Here is a 25,068-nt window from a genome sequence, read left to right on the forward strand (position 1 = left end):
TCCCCGCCGAGCAGGGAGCCCGATGCGGGACTCGATCCAGGGACTCCAGGATCATGACCTGAGCCGAAGGCAGTTGCTTAACCAACTGAGCCACCCAGGCGCCCAGCATTTTTCTTTTTTAATGAATCATGCCCAAGGTCACATAGCAAGCTAGCATAAGAGCTAATACTGAGACCAAAGTCATCTCTCACCCTCAACGAACTTACAATCTAATTGGTAAAAGAAGAGACATATCCCTAGCAAACAAAGCTGATCTAGATATCAGATGAATAACAACTGAGCCACAAAGAAAAAGAGAGTCTCCCACAGCTCCAATGGAGAGGCTGGCCATTCTTTCTGGATAAAGAACATTCTCATCTTCTCTGGGAACAGCAGGTAGTTATTTAGTGACCCGAAGCTGACAACCTCAAATACTCTCCTGCTCTCTATAAAATACCCTCAATACATATAAAATTACTTCTCTAGATTTTAGAGACAGAAAATATGATCACTACAGTTGTACCACCTAACAGTCTTTTAAATGCTTGGTAACCCCTCTGAAAAACAAACTGAAGGTTCTAGAGGGGAGGGGGTGGGAGGATGGGTTAGCCTGGTGATGGGTATTAAAGAGGGCACGTTCTGCATGGAGCACTGGGTGTTATGCACAAACAATGAATCATGGAACACTACATCAAAAACTAATGATGTAATGTATGGGGATTAACATAACAATAAAATTTTAAAAAATAAATAAATAAACGCTTGGTAACCCATCTAATAAAGGAAATAAAAAAACAGAACATGAACACAGGCTGTTGGGAGTCTCTCTTTTTTTTTTTAAAGGACAAATGCCAGGGCACCGGGGTGGCTCAGTTGGTTAGGCATCTGCCTTAGGCTCAGGTCATGATCCCAGGGTCCTGGGATCAAGTCCTGCATCGGGCTCCCTGCTCAATGGGGAGTCTGCTTCTCCCTTTACCCTTCCCCCCTGCTCGTGATATCTTTCTCTCAAATAAATAAGTAAATAAATAAATAAATAAAATCTTTAATAAAAGGACAAATGTCATATACTGAATGTAGTCTGGAACAGGGACAGTGGCCTCTGAATGAAAACAATTCTCCCTCTCTAGAGTGATTTTTAGCAAAGCCCGAGAGAGAGAGAGAGAGAGACATACACACACACACACACACACACACACGGTTTGCCAATTTGTGTAGTAGGAGACCCTGGACTAAATATAAGTGGTAGGAGTCAAAAAACCAAAAGATCCCATATACTACATTACTACAGGTTTCCCCAAAAGCACCTTTTTGCATCTTATACTCAGCATTAGCAACGATTCTCTCATAATTTCCAACAGATCTTCAAAAGAACCTTTCCAATCAAGTTTCTCACTCATGCCCCAAATGTATTCTTGGTTAACTGGTGCTCCCCCTTCTGGCTCTGAAAAAAATCTAAGCCCAAGTTTAAGAGAAAACCTGAGGGTGGATTTGTTCTCACTGGCAAAGTCTGTTCTGAAAGCATAAATGCTTACTAGACTTGGGCTCCTGCACACTGGCAGTCAGTATTACAACCTGGTCACCCACTATCTTGGAGCATCTTATTTAGGGATAGAAGAGGAAGTAGCATAAAGTCTCGGCCTTCCTAGCATCCCTAATCCTCTGCCACCATGGGAGAAGAAAGACATGTCATCCCCTCACAGGCCCCAAATAAAGTGAGACCAGAGCTTTTTGCTCTAGAAAGGTGTGGAGTCTGGCAAATCTGGGTCACTCCCTTCCGCTGTCTCAGACTGAGCAGCCGGTGCGACAGGGGGCTGACTAGAAAGGAGGGCCCACTAGTTCTAGGAAAGTTTTTTTACACACACCCTGCCCTTTCCAACACTCACGGGATATGGACTTCTCAGAGTTACAGGTCAGTTTTATCTGCTTGCCTCCTCTCAAATACTGAATAAAATGCATTCAAGAAGACCTTTCTCTTTGGAAGCAGCGGTGATTCTTCACTCGGGCTGAAATAATTTGGGTCCCTACCAAGATATTTCAGTATCACTGGGTGGTGGACGAGAACAAGTTGGTTCAGTGATGATCAGAGCAGTTCTCTGCTCTTTGAAAAACAGATTAGGGCTGCCTATTGTAATTTTTTTTTTAAGGTTTTATTTATTTATTTGACAGAGAGAGAGACAGCAAGAGAGGGAACACAAGCAGGGGCAGTGGGAGAGGGAGAAGCAGGCTTCCCGCCGAGCAGGGAGCCCCATGCGGGGCTCGATCCCAGGACCCTGGGATCATGACCTGAGCCGAAGGCAGCCGCTAACAACTGAGCCACCCAGGCGCTCCCCCACTTTTTTTTAAGAACAGGTGTGCTATAAGCTAAGGCCCATAGTTAAAGATAGTCTATTTTTGTCACCAAAAACACACTACAGCAGCTCTTTGGGCTTAAAATAAACTGAGAAAATGCGTGACACCAGTTCAAAACAATTTCTCAAAGTTCCAGTTGCTATTTCAGTGTCTCCATGCCTTTTTTGTTCCCTAGTCAACGAGACTCTAAAGCCAGAAACAAACAGCACCAGGCCGTTCTTAGGGGGTAGTGTGAGGAATGGATTTTTTTAGATAATAATCACAGTCCTTTGTCTGAAATGAACAAATTAACTAGATTGCTTGAGTGGTCCAAATGTGTGCCTGGCTATTGAATACTACCATCGTTCTTGCAGGCTGGACTCTCAAAACCCACTGGAAATGGAAGTCAGAAGAGCGGATTCAAAAATCTCCACTCCTCCATTTAGGAACTACACTAACGTGGGCGGTGGCAACAGGACAACGCTGGGTACCGGACCTGGCACGCAGTAAGTACGCAGTACATTGAGGGAAGTCCAAGACCCTTCGCATGGTATTCGCAGCCCTCACTCTCTGCAGTAGCCCCTCTAGGTTTCTTTCAAGTTTTTTTTCCCCCAGCTCCAAGTTCCATACTGTTTTCTCAAGAGCTCTCCCCACGAAACCTCCATCTTCACTGCCGTTGTCCTCCTCACCCTGTAAGTCTCAGTTCAGATACTGTTTCCCTGAGGAACTTTCCCACCTATGCGGGCTAAAGGTAAAACCCCTTGCTCTACAATACCTTAGTACCCTGCACCTCTCCTCTGGTAGTATCCAAATGCATGACAGCACATGTTTAAAATCCATCATCCCCTCGACGGTAAATAGATGAACACAACCACCACACACACGGTGCTCAGCACAAAGCCAGGTGCACAGGTGCTCACTAAACGCATGTGCATTGAATGTCTCTTTCCAAAAATGAATGGATGAGCATATGCTTTTGGAGCAAAAGTACTTCTTTTAAAAGATAACAATTCTTTCAGGAATCAGAAAATCCAAGGTCAAGTAGGCACCCCCGCCCCATTTTTAAGACCACGGTATTTATTTGGCTTTACAGTTCATTGAGTAGGACTAGCCTTTTCCGAAGCACACACTGAGAGTCTTTCCTGAGCAGGTTACAAAGAGCTCATATTTCATACCATTCAGCTTGTCTGTCAAATGCAACATCCCTCCCTGGGGAGCTAGCAGTCCAATTCCCCAGCTGGTTTTTATTCACACTAGAAACTTTAACTCCGTTCTAGGCCTCACAAAATGAGAGCTGTGTCCACACAAAGCCACAACAACCAGCCGATTCACTGAATCCAATGAAATAAGCCAATTCACTGGGGGGGCGGGGGGGGGGAGACACAAACTGTCAAACTGGTTACTTGGTGCCTTATAGACCAAACAATGCGTGATTGAATTGGTTTGCTTTTCAATAGGTTGTCTTGTCATGTGGTAGCTACAGTGAGTGAAAGATTTTCTTTATCATTCTGTTTTGTCTTTTTTTTTTAAACACAAAGATAAGAGCACATCAGATAGAAGGGTAAATAGCCAATAATGTCTTCTCTTTAAATCTGTGGTCAAACACACTAAATTCAGCAACTCGAGCTTACCCAAAAGGCACATTTTGTGAAGCAAGATTCCCCAGCCTGTTTTTTTTTTGGTTTTAAAATAAGACCCTGCCGGTCCTGATCTCATCTTTGCAAACGCATGGTACTGAGAGACAGAGACCATGTGCAACACCAACTCTTTACAGACAAAGCATCTATTCATGGGCCCCACTGAAGTGCAATCGTAGATTTTCAATTTCATTCAGCTGAGTGCGGAAGGCTCCCACTATGAGGGTGGGTTGCTAAATGGTTCAGCTGGGAAAAGGACCCAGAATGACAGTCAGCTTTACAGTCTGCACTTTCATTAACAGAAATGAAAGCGATTCCCTCACACTCCAACTCCAATTTTACAGTAAAGAGCTAATCTAGCAAATCTGCCAAGGGAGCCGGGCAATTTCTCTTTCTCCACATCACATTGGTACCCAGAGCATAGCTTTTGTTGTTGTTGTTAGGGCTGTTGCTAGGGTAAGTGCTGAGAAAGCAGCTAAGGAACACACAGGGTTAAAACTTACACAAAAGGGAGGGACAATGTTGGCCCCCCAAGCCCTCAGCTAGACCAGACCAGCACTCTCGTCTCCTTGAATACAACATGCACATTTTTACCTTCAGGCCTTTCCTTACCTCCGAGGCTTCAGTACTACTCACTACTCACTCTTTTTCGAGAAATCGTTAAATAACAACACTGCAATCCCTAACCCCTGTCCAGGATGCAGCCTCCTCAGGGTCTCACGTGCATGACCTCACTCCATTTCTCATAACCATATGAGGAAGGTGCCACTGTGTTCTCCCTTTTTGCCCAAGGGATATGGAGAGGTGAATCACGTGCCCCCAGTCCCAGTGAGGGAGCGGAGGAGTTGGGATTGGACTTCAGCCCGCCCCCCCCCCCCGCCCCCCCTTGCCCCTTCCCCCTTCCCAGAACCCAAACTGCTAATCACTCCACACACTGTGCTCCTTAACGGCCCCCAGCCTGGGATTTCCATTCTGCCCCAACACAGTGCCCCCTGGGCAGACCACCTATTTTCAGTAGTTCTGTAGGTCTTGCTGCCTCAACTGGGAGCTCCGGTCTGGGCAAGAAGGATCTGTGCCATTTCCCCAGTGGTGTCTGGCATGGAGAAGGCACTAAGTGTGTTTTCCATTACTGATTGGCTCCCCCCTCACTTCAAATAAATACTGTATTGCTTTGTCATGCCAATAAAAATCAAAGGCCAAATCCCCCACGTAGGGGTTGGTTTGGCATTCTCTGCCCCATGGTATCTTGCTTTTCCAGTAAAACCAGTGTCAGTCTGCTTTCTTAAGGCAGCAATTTTAATAGGAGGTTTGCCCCAATGGGGAAGAAAATAAAGGCTCTACTTATCTCTGCATTAGGATGACAAAGCAGCTACACTCATTTCAAAGCACCATTTTCCAAGGCAGGAAAAGACAATTTCACCTTTTACTCACACTTTCCAAAGGATACTCCTGAACTGACTTCTGGCACGCTATTGCTCTTGGGCCAGAAGTATCATTTTTATTTGACTTGAAGAGGTGTGGCCCACGTACCAGACGGGAAGTCGAGCACTTCTTGCATGCTGACCCAGCAACCCAGTGTAAGGAAGTTCTAGGTTAGGAAGTGGCTCTTCAAAAACATGGACACCAGCTGTTTTCTGCGGAGCCTACCGTGTGTGCTCTTTAAAGCATGGCTTGTTTGGGGATGTGTCTTAAAAGCATTATCTTCAACAAGCATTAAAAATGTAGCTAGAAGCCAGAAAATTAGTTATAATTCAGTGTGCTATTATGCCACCTTCCTAATTCCCAGGTGTGCAAACACCCCCACAAATTAAGACTGTCAGCATTTAAATAAGCTATTCCAGTAACAGTCTTCATCAGGAGTGGAGGAGGAAGAGAAGAAAGTCAAAACGTTAAAAATGTTTGGATTCCGGTATCGTTAAATAGGAAAGCTTTAAGGAAGTACTGGGGGCAGGTGAGGCTACTTTTTTTTTTTTTTTTTTTTAAGATTTTATTTATTTGACAGAGAGACACAGCGAGAGAGGGAACACAAGCAGAGGGAGTGGGAGAGGGAGAAGCAGGCTTCCCGCGGAGCAGGGAGCCCGATGCGGGGCTCGATCCCAGGACCCTGGGATCATGACCTGAGCCGAAGGCAGCCGCTTAACGACTGAGCCACCCAGGCGCCCCAGGTGAGGCTACTTTCTGACTTCCTAAATAAGAACGGTTTTCCATGGGTCTGCCCCCTACTAACCCTTGCAGAACAAAATACTGAAGGTAGATGAAGGAATCCAAGTGGAAAAACAAAACAAGGGGAAATCAAATGCCTATGATATCTACTAATGTTCAATTCAGAAGGGGAGGGGAACAGAACACACAATACCGCCCTGCCCTTTCTGAAACTACACAGGTAAGGAAACTCTGGAAGCTCCAGCCAATGGTGATCGGGGAGCACTGTGTATGCTATCAGGGAACATAGAGTGAATACATTCTCCTTCTGAGGGCCATGGCATCGTGTTCCTCCATCTCCGAGGGCCCTCTTAACCAGTAAGAGCTGCAGAACTAGCCTCCAGGTGATCTTTTACAACAAATTGTCAACTCTTAAAACAGCCTGGACTCCAGATCCTTCTGATTTGGTATGTCTTGTAATAACACAAGCTTTTGGCAAGCTTTCTTCCAAAGTTCCCTGAAATGTTTTCAGACAAGTCACTTTGTTCTCTGCTGTTTCATGGTCGGGAGAGGAGGAAAAGCTTTCAATGCAGAGAAATCATTCTGTGTATCCCAAGGCTGGTTGTGGGCTAGCATGTAACACAGTCCTGTTGTCGGGTCTCACCAAGATGTCTTTCTCTGAAAAACAGAGTATTTCCCTCTACTCTAAAAGGGGGGGGGGGAGAAAAAGTTCAGAAATAACTGTCCTGTCTCAAAGCCTAAGCCCAAGGGGACAGGGCACTCTACTCTGTACACTGCAATTCTACACAAGATAAAGAGGCTTTCTCTGCTGCTGCATTTGGGACTGCTTCCCCTACATCTGATGGCAGGTTTGACACTCATAATATGTGTGGTTTACTTTCTGCTCGTCCCGCTTTGGTCCCTAAATCAAATCTGAAGCCCTCACTGATAGCAGCAGCATCTCACTTAAAATAATGCAGCTGGAGGGCACTCCAATTTTACAAATATGGGACAGGTTTATTATTGTGTGGGGGGGGGACAGGTTTATAACTCGCAGTGACAAGGTTCTTACTTTTCATTTACGTACCTAAGACCCTTCATTGACTTGTATGCAAATAAAATAATCATCCAATTTTTCCTCATCTAAAATGCAGCAACCTGGGGCACCTGGATGGCTCAGTCAGTTAAGTGTCTGCCTTTGACTCAGGTCATGATCTCAGGATCCTGGGATTGAGCCCCGCATCGCATCAGGCTCCCTGCTCAGCGGGGAGTCTACTTCTCCCTCTCCCTCTGCCCCTAGCCCCAACCCCAAGCTTGTGCTCTCTCAAATAAATAAAAATCTTAATAAACAGAAAATAAAATGCAGCAACTCTATGGGTCAGTGAGGGAAAGGAGGAGCTTTTACGAGTCGTATGGGTGAAATGTTTGTTTAGCAGTCAGAGACTGAAACGTGCAATTTAATTTCTGGTGTTTACGTATAGGAAGAGCAAGCGTATCGTCACTGGCTTGGCTACTTGTCAGGATACCGACAAGTTCTACATGGTCTGCTCATTTTGGTAATTACCTAACTATTGTTTTGGACAAAGACAACTCAAACTCAAGCTGTCTATCTAAAGGTCCTTACTACCTTGCGAGCTGCAGGTAGTAGCAATCTGAGACACTGCTTACTTTATGCTAAGTCAGAGAGTAAATACACACACAGGTCAGTTTTTTTTATCAGAATAAGCTGTCCTTGAAAATCACCATCATCATCATCAATCAGCTCTCACTGAGACACTGTGTGAGCAAGTACTGTGACTCATTCCTAAACTGGTATCTTACCTTAGTGTTCCTCCTTAGGCTGCGAAGAATATTCCTCCTCCTTGGATCTTCATCTGTTTCATAGGGAATGACGGCATTGTCCCCTTTATAACCTTGAGATGCCTGATCCTCCTCTTTTTTCCGGATGGGCCCCAGCTCATCATCGCTCCCCACACTGAAGCTGGTTCGGTAACTGGCAAACCTCCCTAGCCGGCTGCATCTCGTCCTGTACAGCACTGGCTTGCTCACGATGGAGACCTTGCGGCCTCGCTCCAGAGAGCTGGTGTCCATTTCACTGTCAGAGCCATTGCCACTGCCGTTGGACTGGGCTTTGTTGATATTCCGAATGGTGATGATTTTGCCTTGGGTGCTGTCATGGGGCACTGAGTATATGTTTTCTTCTTCATTCCTTGGCTTGACCACAGCATCCATGGGTTCAGCATAATCAGAAGGATCAAACCCATCCGGAGGTAGCCAGGTGCTAGAAGACACAGACTTCCTCTGTCCATCTCTATGGCCTTGGTCTAAATAAGACAGATCCCCCTTTGTAATATCGAAATGGACAGGAGGCTTTGGTTTGACTGGTGGAGGTACTTTGTTGTTCAGTTTACTTTCAAAATTACTCATGATGAAAGACAGCCCATCATTTCCCTCCAGTTCCATAGAGAGCTTAGAATGGTCTTTGGACAAAGAGGGCAGTGACGTGTCTTCTCGAAACAAGCTGTAAGAAGGGGGCTCAATATCCTCTTCTGAATCCTGCAGGTTTGAGTTGCAGAGTGGAGAGCCCGCTCGGGGGGAGTTAAACACCTCTTCTGTGGTGCTACAGGCCTCGGCAGCATTATCGTACATATGAGTAGCCTCGATTATGTTCTTTTTATCCACCACATCTTTAAAAAATGGGTGGAAGATCTCAAGTTTATGCTGGGGTTGGCTACAGGGGATGCTTGTGAACCTTCCATCAATTTCTTGAGCAATCTCCTCCCCCTCACTCAGCTGCTCCCGACTTAAGTCATTGTCCAGGACATCTATAGCGCCGTCAGTGAGTGCAACCAGCTGAATGGGGATAATATCCTGCACTTCACAAAGAAAGGCACGTAACATAGCCAAGGAGGCCTTACGTTTGGCTGAATAAAAAACAATGTACCCATGGACCAACCGGCTTTTTCTGATGCTAAATGAGGAATGGTACGAAAGAATAGACAGTTCAATGCGCTTCTTGTGGAGTCCGATTGGTAGTTCAAGTAAAACAGAGTTGTTGCTTCCACAATGGGAAGACTTACAGGTTTGGGACTGAAGGACAGGAAAGAGTATGTCATCTGCACTGAAAGGATCTCCACACATCAGACACATGACAATTCGCAGGTCAACATCAGCCAGATCTTTGATGCTAGCAGTAGAACTGACCAGGTTTAAGTTACGCTTGGAGTCCAGGAGTCCTTTCAAAACTTGACTGATTTGCTTTTCATTAATGTTGCGTCCATAACCGATGCCAGCAGAAGCAGGGTCGAGAAAGACACACTGCAGTTTGCTGGCAATCTGCTGACCTTGTTGTATTAAGCTATGCAGGGTCTCTCCACTGGTGTCTCCTCTCTTGTTAACCAAGATTAACGTCAGGGGGAGATGGACTAAATGATTATCTCGCCTGCCAAGTGTGGACTCTCTACTCTTCTCTATACTCTCCACCACATAGGATAGAGATTCCTTTGAATTGTAAAGGCAGAGACAGCCATGGGGCTGAAATGTTGGCGTTTGAAAAGAGTTCACAGGAAGCCTAACATTCCCTTCTATTGGCCTCAGGGAAAGCTCATACATTTTACCATCTATCACATACTTGTCATCATTTGTACAAAGAGCTCGAATCTCATTGGCCAACTCACGTGCAAGGCCATCTTTGCCCAAGATAACCAAGTTGATCCTATCAATGTTGGGGTCAGAGAGTGAATTTTTCTGATTCCGGTCAGATGGCCGGATAAACCGAGAACTAATCAAGTGCTCAATCTTAGCATCCACACAAGCTGGGCAGCTAGGGCATGTTTCCTTGGTTGGGTGATACACAAAATGAATATGCTTCAGGATAAGGGCATCGCGCTCTGCTTGGAGCTTCTGTAATGCCTTAAATCGCTGTTCCTCCCCCAGAACATCCTGAATGACACCCATCTTCTCCTTGCTGGGCTTAGCATCCAGCTCCAGCTCATAAAACAATTCTGAATATTCCAAAAGCAGCTCCTGAAACTCTTCCTTTGCTTTGTCTATAATTTGCTTTTGGTGTTTGCCGTAAATATCCATGTATACAGATTCTTCCAGCCACTGGTAGAAATCTTCATTCATAATAAAACTACGGGCCTCTTCCCAAGGCTTTCCAGGAGTTATGAAGGGAGAGGTCTCCAGGTTTTCCTTAAATGCCCTTCTCATCTCAGCTCTTTTCCTCTCATTCCGCAGCTTCTCTAAGTGGGCCTCGTACAGCTGCTCGGCAGGGACAGTATCCATCAAGTCAAAGGGAATCCGTTCATTCTCCATGTTGTCAATGTGGCTGGTGGCATCCCACGGTGTCTCTTCAAGCACGACAAACCACTTCAGGAATTCTGGCTTGGTCTCCAAGAGCTTTTTGGTTTTTATGCAGCTTAGGTGGTCTATTTCATCTAGATTGGGTATAAGAGCTTCAAAAGCCAACGGAAGGGCTGCCAGGTACAGCTTTCTCCTGCGCTCAATGTGCTCGTGCTTGAGGCGGTGGATGTGCTGGAGAAACAGCTTCTTGGCTTTCTGAGTCCCTTCCAGGTAGACATAGTCCTGGTACTCAGGAGAGGCCTGCATCTTTCGGCTGACACTCAGCCAATTCTCGTTATGGTTCTTCACAATACGACTCACCAGCCACTCATACTTGTCTTTTGCCGTAGCTATCTGCTGACTCTGCTGCTTGAGAGCCTCAAAATAAGGAATGATTTTCGTCTTTCCCCGACTTTTATCAATGAGTTGCACTAAGGTGCTGAAAGCCAAGTCCACGTTTACATTGGATCTTGCTGAGGTCTCCACAACCTGGAGGTTCTTTTTGCTTAAGGCAAAAGTATGTGCATCTCTAATGTACCGCTCAACACCCTCATCACACTTAGTCAGGACGACCACTATGGGCTTTTTTGTTTTTGCAAGCTGATTGTAGAGATTGGACACAAACTTGAGCTGGTCATCAAAGTTCCTATTCATGCCCCTGCTAACGTCAATACCAAGAAGAAAACCATCAATCAGCAGCTTTCCATCTGGCATTTGTTTCTGCTCAAAGTCCTGCTCCAGCCCCAGCTGGTCAGTGCAAAAGTACATGAGTTTTTCAGCTGATGCGAGCTTGGTTGCAGCAGCTCTCTTAATATAGGGCTGCAAGGCCGTGCTTCGATGAGGTTGAAAAGTCTGATCATCGATGAACTCAGTCTGTTCCACAATGTGCATCTTACATTCCACACAATCCTCCAGGGAACGGCTAACTTCTCCCCAGTAGAGAAAGTGGTCATTATTGACCACTCGCCCACCAAAGTCACTGGTGCTGAGGACAGAGGTATGGTCCAAGTGAAATTCATCAGCACTCGGGCGCACGAAGCGGTTGCAGAGACAAGACTTCCCAATGCCACACTGGCCCTTCTCCTTCTCGGTCCCAGACAATCCCACCACACTGATGTTGTAGGTGGGAATGCGGACATCTTGCTTTCTTGCCATCATCATCGTCGACACATCCTGCCACAATCAGCCACTTCCAAGATCAGATTAGTGTTTTCCAGTGGACCTGATGGCTTCCCCACATTATCAGTGGGGGCCGGCTGCCCATGCAGCAAGACTGTCAGGTCCCATAGTGTTTGTATACCAGTATGAGGTCAGTTTTCACCACTTTCTCATCGCCAAATAGTAAACATTTCTTCCTAGATGGGGGAGAGAAAAAGAAAACCCATCAGCATTGTAATTTTGGAACCCAATTTTAATCACTGAACTACAGCAAAAACCAATTTTCTTATTCAACAAATACTTAAACATCAAATGTGCCAGGCCTTATGCTGAGAGAAGATAAAAGAGTACGACTGACATCTATGTGCCCTCTGGAGGTACAATACATCTAACGGAGGAAGACATATATACAAGTGGTGTGCTGAGTGCTAAAATAAGGGTTTGAGGGCTCCTCAGACAAGTGGCTGATTCCAGGGCTAGAGCAGAGTTGGTACAAAATGAGCCTGGAACATACTGTTATGCAGGAAAGGTAAGAAGTGCTAGAAAAAATGATAGGGCACCTCCCAAAGACATAGGAGCCAGCTAGAAGGGCTCCCACTGAACAAATCTGGCACAATTTGAGCAGGAAAATAATTAAATACAGTAATGAATTATAACCTACTGCACAAAACAGGAACTTGAGTTCATACTACTGGATCAGAAAAGAATCATCACTCGATATTAGTCTAGGGGGTGGATTTTGATGAGAATCAAGATATTTGCACAGAATTGAGGTGTCTCCTGATATGCTACTTATTAGTTGCAAAGAGAAGAGGAACAAAAAAACCACTAATTATACAAGAGAGAAACTGGGTTAACATTGTGAGTAATGAAACTTATCACCACTAAAGAGGAACGGAAGGATACTGTGGTCCTCCACATACGGTACCCCCAAGAGGATACATTACTATGCAGTATAATAGCCTAAAATGCATTACCTCAAACTGATCACAAGGAAACATCACCTAAACCAAAAATGAGCAAGATTCTATTATGGGGGTGGGGTGGGGAAGTAGTGCACACTCTGTACTTTTCAAAAAATTATCATGGTCATAACAAAGAATGGCTGTGTAAACATTCCAGATCAAAAGAACCTAAAGAGACATCGTTAAGTAAATGCAATTATCTGACCCTAAAATGAATTCTGCACCAGAATGGGAAATACAGGACATTACTAACAATTAATAACACTGGACTATGAACAGAGTATTAGATAAAAGTATTTTATTAATGTAAATTTAGGAAGTTGATAACTACCATGTGAATGAATAGCCCTACTCTTATGAAATACACACTGAAGTAATGGGGGGGGGGCATAATGTATGTGACTGATCCAGAAAAAAACATGTATATATATTGAGAGAAAGAACGCAAATGAGGTAAAAAGTTAACAACAGGTAAACCTGGACAAGATCTCCTTTGTGCTATTTTAATTTTTGCAACTTTCTATAAATTTGTGATTATTTCCAAATCAAAAACTTTTCTAAAAAAGTTGTGAGTATGGAGTAGTTTCCCTGACAAGAACATAAGCTCTGTGAGGACAAAGCCCACCCCTTCCTTCTTTTCTTCTGTATCTTCAGCCTATGACACAGTGCTTGACACAAATATTAATTGAAGGAATGAGTATTATGAGAGCATATTAAAGAGTCCCCAAATCCAGCCTTTTGATTGAGGAAAGCCTTTATGGAGGATGTTCCATCTTAGGAGAAACCTGAAGTAGGGGAAGGAAACATGGAGACTCCTCTCTGCAGAAGAAAGCATGGTCCTTCAAGTGTGCGGGGGCGGGGGAGTGGGTGAGATGTGTTGGCAAGTACGCAGAGATCAGATTAAGCCACTTTCAAAGAGTGGATTCTTTCCCAAAGGCCAGGGGAACCACAGAATATGGCTGAAAAGTGGCGCCTTAAAAGACCTAAAGTTTGGGGCGCCTGGGTGGCTCAGTCAGTTAAGTGTCTGCCTTTCGCTCAGGTCATGATCCCAGAGTCCTGGGATCGATCCCTGGGAGTTGGGCTTCCTGCTTGGTGGGGAGTCTGCTTCTTCCTCTCCCTCTCCCCCTCCCCTGCTCGTTCTCTCTCTCTCTCTTTCTCTTGCTCGCTATCTCAAATAAATAAATAAAATTTTAAAAAAATAAAGGACCTAAAGTTTAAAGGGCTGAAGTAATGAAATGTTATGATAATGTCTTACAATGTCTTCAGCAACTTCTTGGTTGACACAAATAAAATCTGTAGGCTTTGGCTATCTCTCCATACGTGGTCTTCTGGCAACTACTGTTTATACTGCACTGCCAACTACTCACACATGCAAATATGACCATGCGATTGCCGATCCTGTAGCCAAATGAACAGTCTCCTGAGATAACTGAGAATTCAAAATAAAGAACAATTTTCTTTTGAATCTCAGTCATGCCTAGTAGGAACTCAGCATTTCCAAAACCTTAATATGTTTTTGTGAGGCCTGTCTCCTAAGAAACGCCAAAGGAAGTCAGACCCTCACACATTATTCTAAGACGACGGGGAGACGAATGGAAGAAGAAAGTTGTCCCCTATGATGATAACCTCAAAAGGTCACAGACCTTTCTCAAACATCCATATCTTCCTTTGATGACCCAGAAAGCCAAACCCTCTATGGAAACAAAATGTGGCTAGATGTGGTATGTAAAAATTGTTTGACCATTTTCGAGAGAGAGAACGAGAGACAGAGAGCATGAGAGGGAGGAGGGTCAGAGGGAGAAGCAGCCTCCCTGCTGAGCAGGGAGCCCGATGTGGGACTCGATCCCGGGACTCCAGGATCATGACCTGAGCTGAAGGCAGTCGCTTAACCAACTGAGCCACCCAGGCGCCCGTTTGACCATTTTCAAAAGAGAAATCTCAATGATTACAATGGTGTGCTCCTAAAGAAGCCAAGTTCCAGACTTCAACAGGGAACAAGCAGGCATCTGTGGGAAAGAAAAAAACAAACCTTCCCCAACCTCCACTTCCCTAGGTGATTGCTTACTTAGGTAAAATTGTAAGATGCTTACACACATCCTTTGAAACACCCAAATAGCAAAGATTTGTACAAAATCAAAGTGTTTTTGCACATTACTTGTAGTACGCATACACAGTTTTGTTTCAGCCCCTGAGGAGACTCAGGTTTAACAGAGCCTCAGATAGGAATGTTGATGGAAGTTAAAGTCAAGGGTGCTCCCACAACAGAGCCCTTCTCTATCAATTCCCCAACCCAGGGTTTGGCAGGACTCAAGGCCACCTACTTGACCAATCTTGAAATACAGCTTGGTGACACGGGTCCCACTTCCAGGGACTGCTGCACGCAGCTGGCAGATTGTCCCACCTCTTCTCTATAAAGTGGGCCGAATAATCTATTTCTTCACAGAAATCTCAGGAAAACAAAACACCAACCTGCTCTTCAAAATCATGAAATAAAGATAGCAGCTCAACTCTGAACTAAGCTAAAGTGTATTCTCCACTCAACCCCTTGTTTCCCCAGTTTTGAAAAGTATTTTTCAAAAGATTTCATTTATTTATTTGCGAGAAAGAGAGAAAGCGCACAAGCAGTGGGGAGGGCAGAGGGAGAAGCAGACTCCCCGCTGAGCAGGGAGACTGATGTGGGGCTCAATCCCAGGACCCCAGGATCATGACCTGAGCCCAAAGCAGACATTTAACGGACTGAGCCACCCAGGCACCCCCCCCACTCAGTTTTTTAAATGCACGGTGTTCCGGGTAGCCCGAATGTCAAAGTCTCAGCGGTCTAAAGGGTGCTGAAGAGAAGAAAGCAACACTCTCAACTCTCAAGAACGGAGCAACTGATATTTAAAACCCAGAATGCTAACTGACTGAACTAAAAAAACTACCAAAAAAGAGAATTAGCTGGCATGGAAATGGTTAATTTGGGGACACCTGGTAACTTCCCACTTGTTAGAAACCTAATCGGCTCCCTGGTGTAAGTACACTCTTCTTACATGCCTGTCTTTGATGTCTGGATAATGCAGTTTTACTAGTTCCTCAATTGGACTGAATTACACGGTAAACAAAGACTGTTATAAATCTAAAAACGCTGCAAACACTTGATTTAAAGGAAATAACCCTAAGTGCTTGGTCACAAACACGTTCAACTTTTCTAAGAGGTGGATAAAAAAAAAATTAGCTGAGTCACTAAATTTAATGATCTTAAGGCCACAAAGAAAGAGAAAGTAGAAGACAAGGCATGTTCAAGACTTTGTGGTATCTTTAGTGTGGTATCTTTAGTTTAAATCTGACAGGAACCGGTGTTCTTAGTGGGCAACCAAGCTATTTAAACAGCAAAATCTGAATGTCCATTCTGATAATTTGCCAATATTAATCCTTTCAAAACTGAAGAGTTACAGTGGAGGGAGAAAAGGATTCTTTAAACAGTAACTACTTTTATCTTTGAGCTTTACAGAGCTAGTTTTATTAGAAAAACTAAACCCCAACATTTAGTAGTTTTACACCACAAGTGAACTCCTTCAGAAAAGAAAATACTTCAGGAATATTTTCAGTTCTTTGTTACAAATATATGCTGCACTTACTACAACATAATGCCAACAACCGAGAGCTTTTTCAGAACTTGTTACCAGGCTTCCGAAGTTGTTTATTTGACTTGCTTAACCACCATACCAGCTCCCTGAAGAGTGGCTCAACTGGAAGGTAGGAGGGTGTTTTCTTTTTTAACACCTCTACAAAACCCAGGGCAAGAAGTGGCAACATTCCCAAGATAGTACACATTTCACAGGACACTGAAATGCCACTGTGATCCAGCATTACTATGACTGCTAAAGTTCATACTGTCAACAGCTCTATCAGTGTGTCCCACGCTCCCAAGAGGAAATGTTTCTGGTTTCTGGGCTCTGTGATCTGGAATGTCCCGTAAGACACAGATCCACCACTATTACCCATAGCCAAAACTACTGTCTCTACCTCTGAGAATAGCCAACAAATTCTGAAAACGCATTTAGTTTCAAACAACCATGGACAGAATACCGCCAAACTAGCAATACTATAATATTATATAATAATAAAGTAAGGAAATAATTTCATAGGGAGCCGCTAGCAAAAAGGAAGTAAAATACTTGTTACCATAATTTTTCTTAATCCCAATAGAGGAAAAGAATGGAAATATGCACTGTAACTAACAAAGCAAAGAGCATTTTCTAAACCTCAATACCTCATACTTCTCAATACCTTAAATTTCTGAATGAGTTTTCAAAGCTATGAATTACCATCAGCAGCTGGTTAAAATGTCTGCATTAGGGCACCTGGGTGGCTCAGTCGTTAAGTGGCTGCCTTCAGCTCAGGTCATGATCCCAGAGTCCTGGGATCGAGTCCCACATCGGGCTCCCTGCTCAGTGGGAAGCCTGCTTCTCCCTCTCCCACTCCCCCTGCTTGTGTTCCCTCTCTTGCTGTCTCTGTCAAATAAATAAATAAAATCTTTTAAAAAATAAATAAATAAAAATAAAATGTCTGCATTAAGTAAATACATGGTAAGACTCCTATCCACAGGAGAGAGGAAGAGCAAAAGGAGGGGATCTAACTGGGAAACATTTTCCCTGTAAGACAGACTCCAAAAGGAGAATTTTCTAGAGGAATAGATTTTTCCAAACGAACTAGGAAAGATGGAATGTAAAAGCTCCAGTAAGAAGAAAACACAAATCTACAGTCTACTGAACCACTGAACTTGAACAAGACAGTCTTTCAAAACTACAGTGAGATATCACCTCATACCTGTCAGAATGGCTAAAATCAAAAACACAAGAAAGTGTTGGTGAGGATGTGGAGAAAAAGGAACCCTCGTGCACTGTTGGTACGAATGTAAACTGGTGCAGCCATTGTGGAAAACAGTACTGAGGTTCCTCAAAATTTAAACACAGAAAACTACCCTATAATCTAGGACTCACACTACTGGATATTTACCCAAAAAATAAAAAAACACTAATTCAAGGGATACATGCACCCCTGTGTAAGCATTATTTACAATAGCGAAATTATGGAAACAGTCCAAGTGTCCATCAATAGATGAATGGATAAAGATGTGGTATAGATATACAATGGAATATTATTCAGCTATAAAAAAGAATGAAATCTTGCCATTTGCAACAACATGGATAGAGCTAAAGAGTATAATGCTAAGCAAAATAAGTCAGCCAGAGAAAGACAAATACCATATGATCTCACTCATATGTGGAATTTAAGAAACAAAAGGGCAAAGGGAAAAAAAGAGAGAGAGAAACCAAGAACAGTCTTCTAACTAGAAAATGAACTGATGGTTACCAGAGAGGAAGTGGGTGGGGGATAGGGGAAATAGGGGTTGGGGATTAAAGAGTACACACTTATAAGGGCACCTGAGTGGCTCAGTCGGTTCAGCATCCAACTCTTTTTTTTTTCTTTTTTTTTTTTAGATCTTTATTTATTTGAGATAGAGGGACAGAGAGAGAGAGCTCTAGCAGGGGGAGAGTCGGCGGGAGAAGGAGAAGCAGGTTCCCTGCCAAGCAGGGAGCCTGATGTGGGGCTCGATCCCAGGACCCCAGGAACACAACCTGAGCCCAAGGCAGACGCTTAGCCAACTGAGCCACCCAGACGCCCTGAGCATCCAACTCTTGGTTGTGGCTCAGGTCATGATTTCAGGGTCATGCGTTCGAGCCCCACGTTGAGCTCTGCATTCAGCATGGAGTCTGCCTGAGATTCTTTCTCCCTCTCCCTATGCCTCTCCCACTTGTGCTCTCTCTCTCCCTCTCAAATAAGTAAGTAAACCTTAAAAAAAAAAAAAAAAAAAGAGGGGCGCCTGGGTGGCTCAGTTGGTTAAGTAGCTGCCTTCAGCTTGGGTCATGATCTCAGGGTCCTGGGATCAAGCCCCACATCGGGCTCCTTGCTCAGCGGGGAGCCTGCTTCTCCCTCTGCCTGCTGCTTCCCCTGCTTGTGCGTGCGTTCTCCCCCACTCTCTGTCAAATAAATAAATAAAATCTTAAAAAAAAAAGTACACACTTATGATTAAATAAAATTATTTTAAAAACCTAAGATAGTCTTTAAAAACCCAAATGTTTCCATTTTTATAATAATAAATGTTAGAGTGAATTTTCAGAAGGTTTTTGTTTTTCCTTTAAAAGCTTTACACAAGGGTGCCTGGGTGGCTCAGTTGGTTAAGCATCTGACTCTTCATCTCAGCGTCATGAGTTCAAGCCCCCACTTTGGAAAGAAAGAAAATAAAGAAAAGCTTTAGATAAATCAGAGAAGAAAAGTTGGAAGTGAAGTCCAAGGTCCTTATTCAACCAATTCATTTATCTGTGAAATCCAGATAAACTTACAAAACCTTAAAGTTAGTGATGTACACAATGATGTGTCAGGGTTATTTAGCTACACATAGAAAATGTAACCTTTATGAACCTGACTGACATAGAGGAAGTCTTCATTTCCTCTGTGATTTCTGTTGGAATGTGAAGCAATGCCCTAAATTCTGCTCATCTCATTACCACGTGAGGAGTGTCTTAAATGACTACATCAAACTCAACAAGCACAACACAGCCTCTGATACTGAATACAAGAGAAAGGTAGCCACTTCATGGTCCTAGTGACAGAGCAGCTAAATTCTCTCCTTCTTTCATAATATTTCAGAGGGGCTAACCATTTTTTTATTACTTTAGTCTCTAATCTTTAGACCTGAGAACTGAACTATCCATCAACTTATTTATAGAGCTAAGACAATGCAAAGAAACAAAGAAGAAACAGAGCACTGTCCTTGCTGATGAGAATCTTATCATTTACCTCAGATAAAATATTTTTATTTAGAAAAAAGAAAAACTAAGCCACAAGACAATCAAGGGCATAGACCATTCCCTGGTTTCCAGAGAAAGGACGAGGAGATCATTCAGGTCTAGTGTGGCTAAGGGAAGGTATCAGAGCAGAAGTGAAATTTGAATTGGTACACAGAAGACTGGCAGGGCTTGGAGACGACCCAGATGTTGTAAAGACGAGAAAGGGTAAGAATAATGGTGACCAAAATGGAAAAGCACTGGAAACGTTCTAGGACAGACTGAATGACTGGAATAATTTTCATGCACGGGAGGTAGAAAATGAGAGGGGCAGCCAGGGCTCAGACTATGAGCAGACTGTATTTTCTTTCTTTTTTTTTTTTTTAAGATTTTATTTATTTATTTGACAGAGACATAGCAAGAGAGGGAACACAAGCAGGGGGAGTGGGAGAGGGAGAAGCAGGCTTCCCGCGGAGCAGGGAGCCCGATGTGGGGCTTGATCCCAGGACCCTGGGATCATGACCTGAGCCAAAGGCAGACGCTTAACGACTGAGCCACCCAGGCGCCCCTGTTTTTTGTCTTTTTTTTTTAAGATTTTATTTATTTATTTGACAGAGACATAGCGGAGAGGGAACACAAGCAGGGGGAGTGGGAGAGGGAGAAGCAGGCTTCCCGCCGAGCAGGGAGCCCGATGCGGGGCTCGATCCCAGGACCCTGGGATCATGACCCGAGCCGAAGGCAGACGCTTAACGACTGAGCCACCCAGGAGCCCCAGGAGACTGTATTTTCACTTGTGAGAATCTCGTATGACCACTATCTTTGATCCCACCAATGTTACTTACTGTCAGTAACACCACTACTTTTTAACTCCTCATCCAGCAAACTAACACCGGCTAAGGAGTTGATCATCTAACATAAAAGAGAACTCCATTTGAATATGGCAAATTTTATTTCAATTCAGTCCAGTGCAAATTCAAATAATAAAATGGGGAAGGGGGCAGAAAAATATAGATTTATAAAGGAAGCAAAGAGCAAATATTTGCCCAGAATAGCACTGGAGGTTGCTCCCACTAGTACAGGCTACACACACCTACTCTTGTTTAATGTAGGAGGGAGGATTTCCTCATAGTCGGGGAATGAATCTTGCTACATCCCCAGGGCTCTGGGTACAGGAAATCTCTGAAATGGGTCATCTGGATCTTTGGAAAGACTGATTTAAGTGTTTAACCATCTGGTCTTGAAACATGTAATCTCATGCAACAGACAGGCTATTCTTAGACACTGGGTATGTACGGGCACTCAGCTCTCACTATACCCTGTGCAAACCCAATGGACAGCACTCTCCAGAAAGTCCAATGAGAAAAATCAAAAGCCAATTTAAAGGACTGATATCTTAGATGTCTGTTTTTAAAATAATCTGGCCTAAAGTTAACTTTGAAAAGAGCAGCTACGGAAGATTCTCCGCCATTCCATTTGTAATTTTTGCAAATGTCTCTTCCTGTTCCTCTCGATTCATTTTCTCCCCAAGCCCTGGTAAAGACACCTCTGAATTCCAGGGTTAAAAAAAAAAACAGAACTATGCTGCTACCTTACCATCCTAGCTGGCCCACACTGAATAAAGCAAGCAGCCCATTTTTCATCCTGACACAGTTCTCATGCTTTGAGGTGTGCAGAACTCTACAAGCAGGTCCCAAAGAAATAAAATTTCTAAGCCAAGTTATTCACAGGATGAAATCAGATTCCCCTGGTGAATGAAGGGGGCTGCTTTCAGCAAAAGCACTTCCTTAAACTTTATCCTCAGCAGGTTTCTACCAGGTAGCTCTGGAGTTCTAATCAAGCTATCTGATCAAAGCAACTACGAACAAAGACAAACCTAAGGCTGAGAAATCTTTCTCACTGATGCAGCAAGATTCCTCTGGGTTACCTATACTAAAAAAACCAACAACAACGAAAGACGATTTCTGATAAGCTGTAAAAATAATCCAAGCCAAAGGAAATGCAAAACCAAGGCCAATACACTCCAATAAGCCTCGGGATCACAGCCTATTTACCATTAATACGGTCTGCGCAGATTCTTACCAAACCAAGAAACAAAATCACAGCCAAGTCTTACCTTTGAATATCCTGGTATTCAAATCAATTTTATACTGTTTCTGAAATGCTAAAGAAAACCTGTAAAATTACTTCAGCAGTTGCTTCTGAGCACTTACGATCTCTTCAGGTGTTTTGGTTTTTCTTTTAAAACTTCTCAGCAGAAAATTTTTTTAAAACAATGTTCTCCATAAACATTTCTCTGAATATGCAAGAATGGAGGCACTGTCCAGCCAAATGTGCCTTGCAAACAGAGGACAGTGCTGAAGAAACAGGCATTTCTGTCAATTGGGGAAAATAGGTCAGCTTATTTTCAAGTCCACAGTAAGCCTTACTATTCTGTTCTCCTGATGGCATTCTAAGATGACATGAGGATTTCAGGCCATTATTTCTAATTATTCCTTGTTACTCATTTGCATTATTCTATAAACTGCCAGTCCTAAAACAGGCTACTGTAAGTAATAAAAGTCATGCCACATGCATAAACTTTTTAAAAAAAGAGTGGTTTTATTTTACCTAATAAACCTGTATTGACGATAAGGACAGTGTTCACAAAGAAACAGAAGAAACAAAACCAACTTCTAAATCCAGCAAATATTAATAACGCATAATTTGGATCCACAGATTAAAAAACTTAGGACTCACACTAGCAAAATCAATACTCCCATCCATCTTTTCCACTTTCTGGTCTCCACATTTTCTTACACACTTGCCTTATTTCAAATGAAGGTAAAAAAAAAAAAAAAAAGGTCTGAGAAAGACGAAAAAAGTTGACCCTTACAAGAAAGAACAAGAAAGAACATGCAAAAGAGCCTGGAATCAGCTCAATTAATCGTATTTGAAAATCTCCTACACTGAGGTATTTATCCCTGTCTTCTTCTAGAAGAGATGAATATTTGAGTCGATACGTGTAAAACAAACTGGATTTTCTGAATGAAAAGATGTTACATGTAGGCACTTAATAACAAAAAGTTATTAAGGAAAATATTATTTCCTATTCAAATACTAACACCTCAGTATTTGAAAAGCATATTTCAGGTCCCTACTTTGAGGCTACTTAAGGAGATACGGTGGAAAAAGGATACAAGTAGAACTTCTATTTCTTAACTTGGGTTGCTGAGGGTAGTCACTTCATTAATTGTTCATACCGTGCATGCTTTATACACTTTTCTCTACAGTTTTTTAAAAGCACACAAATCATATAAATAAATACGCACAAATCAGAGAAATGAAGAAGCAAGAGTACACCGAAATAGCAAATAGAGCTGGGATTTGAACACGGCCCTCTCTCAACCACTCTGAGCAACCACTGCAATACACTCTCCCCCTTCCACACTAGGCCTCTGCCTGGGGCCATGTCAAACAGGTGACTCTAATCCTCACTGTAGCCAGCCAGAGAAAATGCTGAGACGCAGTGCCCTAGGGGGCCCGGGATGTAACTGGCAGTTCTTCAGGGCTATGGAGAAGGCTGAACAGGTGACACATCAGACCTTTCAGCCTTAAAACAGAGCAACTCAATTTGATCTGTTTTATATGTTGGGATTCCACATAAAAAAAAAAAAAAATTCTTTTTAAGTTCTATGGCAGTCTAGGGGTTTTATAAAAGCTCAAAAAACTTCATGACTCTTAAAGATATTTAATGATCAGGCACTTGGTGGTCTGATTCCCAAGATTTTGCCAAGAGACAAGAGAGTCAAAAAGAGCCTCCTGATCTGTGTCCCCCAAACCCTTTCTTCTCTTCCTCTCATTCAGGAAACTCATCCAGATTAGTGACTACTGAGATCAAGAAAAAAGAAACAACTTAGTGAGAGAGGGAGCCCGGTCCACAACGCAGGTCTCCTGACACCATCCCACCCCTTTGCCCCCCAGGTCCTGTCTTCCTACTCTATTATGCTCTGCTGGCCAGAGGACATAAGAACGGAGGAAATAGGCATGTATGGCGGGAGAGGCTGGGGGCAAATCTGTTGAGGGCACTGTCACACTAAGGAGAGTCTGGACTTCATCCTGAAGAAGCCCCAGGATTCTGGGCAAGAATGGCATGGTCAGGTGTGGGTTGAAAAGGGGAAATTCTGAGAGCAATCCGCACACACTCACCCTTCCTCCATACTCAGTCTGCTGTTTTACCCCCACCCAGTGGGTAAATGCTTCCCGTGTAAAGGCCATTTCAAACCTGGTCATAATAAGCACTGTGAAAAACAACTGCTCATGATGGAAACGCTGACAGAGTGGTGGTGTAAGATGGCCCTTTGCAAAGCCTTGTCAGGGCCCGGTCTTTGTAATTTAGTGGTGGCTCACAGGAAGCGCCTGAGAGCCAGATTCTTTCTGACTGTGCTCAAGGCCATAATTTCCTTCCCATACTTAAACTGATGACCCTGTGTCTCACTGTCAAGGGAGTGTGCCAAAGGGAAAGGGCAGATAAATAAGCAGCAAAATCCGAAGAAAACTGGCCCATTTGAAAAAAATTCCTAAGATTCTTCTTGGGGATTAACAACAAAAGGACTTCTAGATGAACTGATCTGTTTCTCCAAATGAAAGCCCCTTGAAGGCAGAGCTGGGGAAGCTGGCAGCCAACGCTTTCAGGTGACAGATGCAGAAGCTGAGGAGGAGAAAGGAAGGAAGTCACAGAAGCTGCGGTCAGACCTGTGTGCTACGCAAGGCCTCCCTCCCACCCTCAGCCCCAGCCCCAGCCCAGAGTGGTGTCTACAGACCGTGAGATAAGATTAATCAAGATCCTAAAATCAAACTAGGAAGGAGACAACAAGGAAGAACAGTCAGCTAGTACCATGTATTACAGCTACAATCTCCAGCCCTCCCCATATGCATATTTTCAGGAGCTTCTGCTACATTTTCTATATAGGACCTATCTACCATCCATTACTTCAAGATAAATTTCAAACTATAAAAGTAACATGTCCTGTTGGGGAGTCCAAAAATAACTAAGAAAACACTTGTGATCATCTAAGGAATTTAATAAATGGCATTTTCTATAAAATGCTAGCTTCATGATTTTCCCTTAGATAACAGACCAGAATAGTAACTAGCTCCTCCTTATCAACCACCCTTCCTTGAAAGTCCTTAGCCAGTAATTTTCATGAAGATCAATGAGTCACCTCTTATCACTACTGTAGCCCTCAGACTTAGAAGGAAAACAGGCCCAGCCTACTCTTCCATGACAGCGGTCCTGCTGGAGGAAATCACCTTGACCTCATGTATTTGGCTGCTGTTCAGAAAACCATGTCTCTGAGTTAAAATTCTCAAAAATACACTCATGTTAGGTAACAGCATACCTTTCTCAGTTACATACGCACAGAACACCCGCCCTATTTCATCCCAACATAAACCCATGCAGTGTCTCCCTCAATGACCTCACTTCCTACTCCCCAGGTTATACATGGTCCTGGGAACATACTGCAGGTACATTCTTTTGAAACATCGTAAAATCAAAGTACAACAAATAGCTATTCCTGACTTCTAACTCACATTAGAAAGAACAGAATACAGAAGTACCCCACCATCATAAAACCTTATCAGCAGACTGATTTTGACTACCCACCGCATCGACTATGTTAAAATCTTAAATGAAAATTTTTATCA

At 43.4% G+C, this 25,068-nt stretch overlaps 1 protein-coding gene across 1 annotated transcript in view; it reads right to left on the minus strand.

Moving 5' to 3' along the window:
- ARHGAP35 (Rho GTPase activating protein 35) overlaps nt 1-25,068 on the minus strand; it is a 122,467-nt gene that overhangs the window by 66,241 nt on the left and 31,158 nt on the right. The window contains exon 2 of the mRNA XM_021681351.1: nt 7,908-11,785. Within this exon, the coding sequence (XP_021537026.1) occupies nt 7,908-11,591 (3,684 nt within the window). The 5' untranslated portion in view covers nt 11,592-11,785. The remainder of the gene's footprint in view (nt 1-7,907; nt 11,786-25,068) is intronic.

Source organism: Neomonachus schauinslandi, chromosome 16 (assembly GCF_002201575.2).
Source record: "Neomonachus schauinslandi chromosome 16, ASM220157v2, whole genome shotgun sequence".
Classification (NCBI taxonomy): domain Eukaryota; kingdom Metazoa; phylum Chordata; class Mammalia; order Carnivora; family Phocidae; genus Neomonachus; species Neomonachus schauinslandi.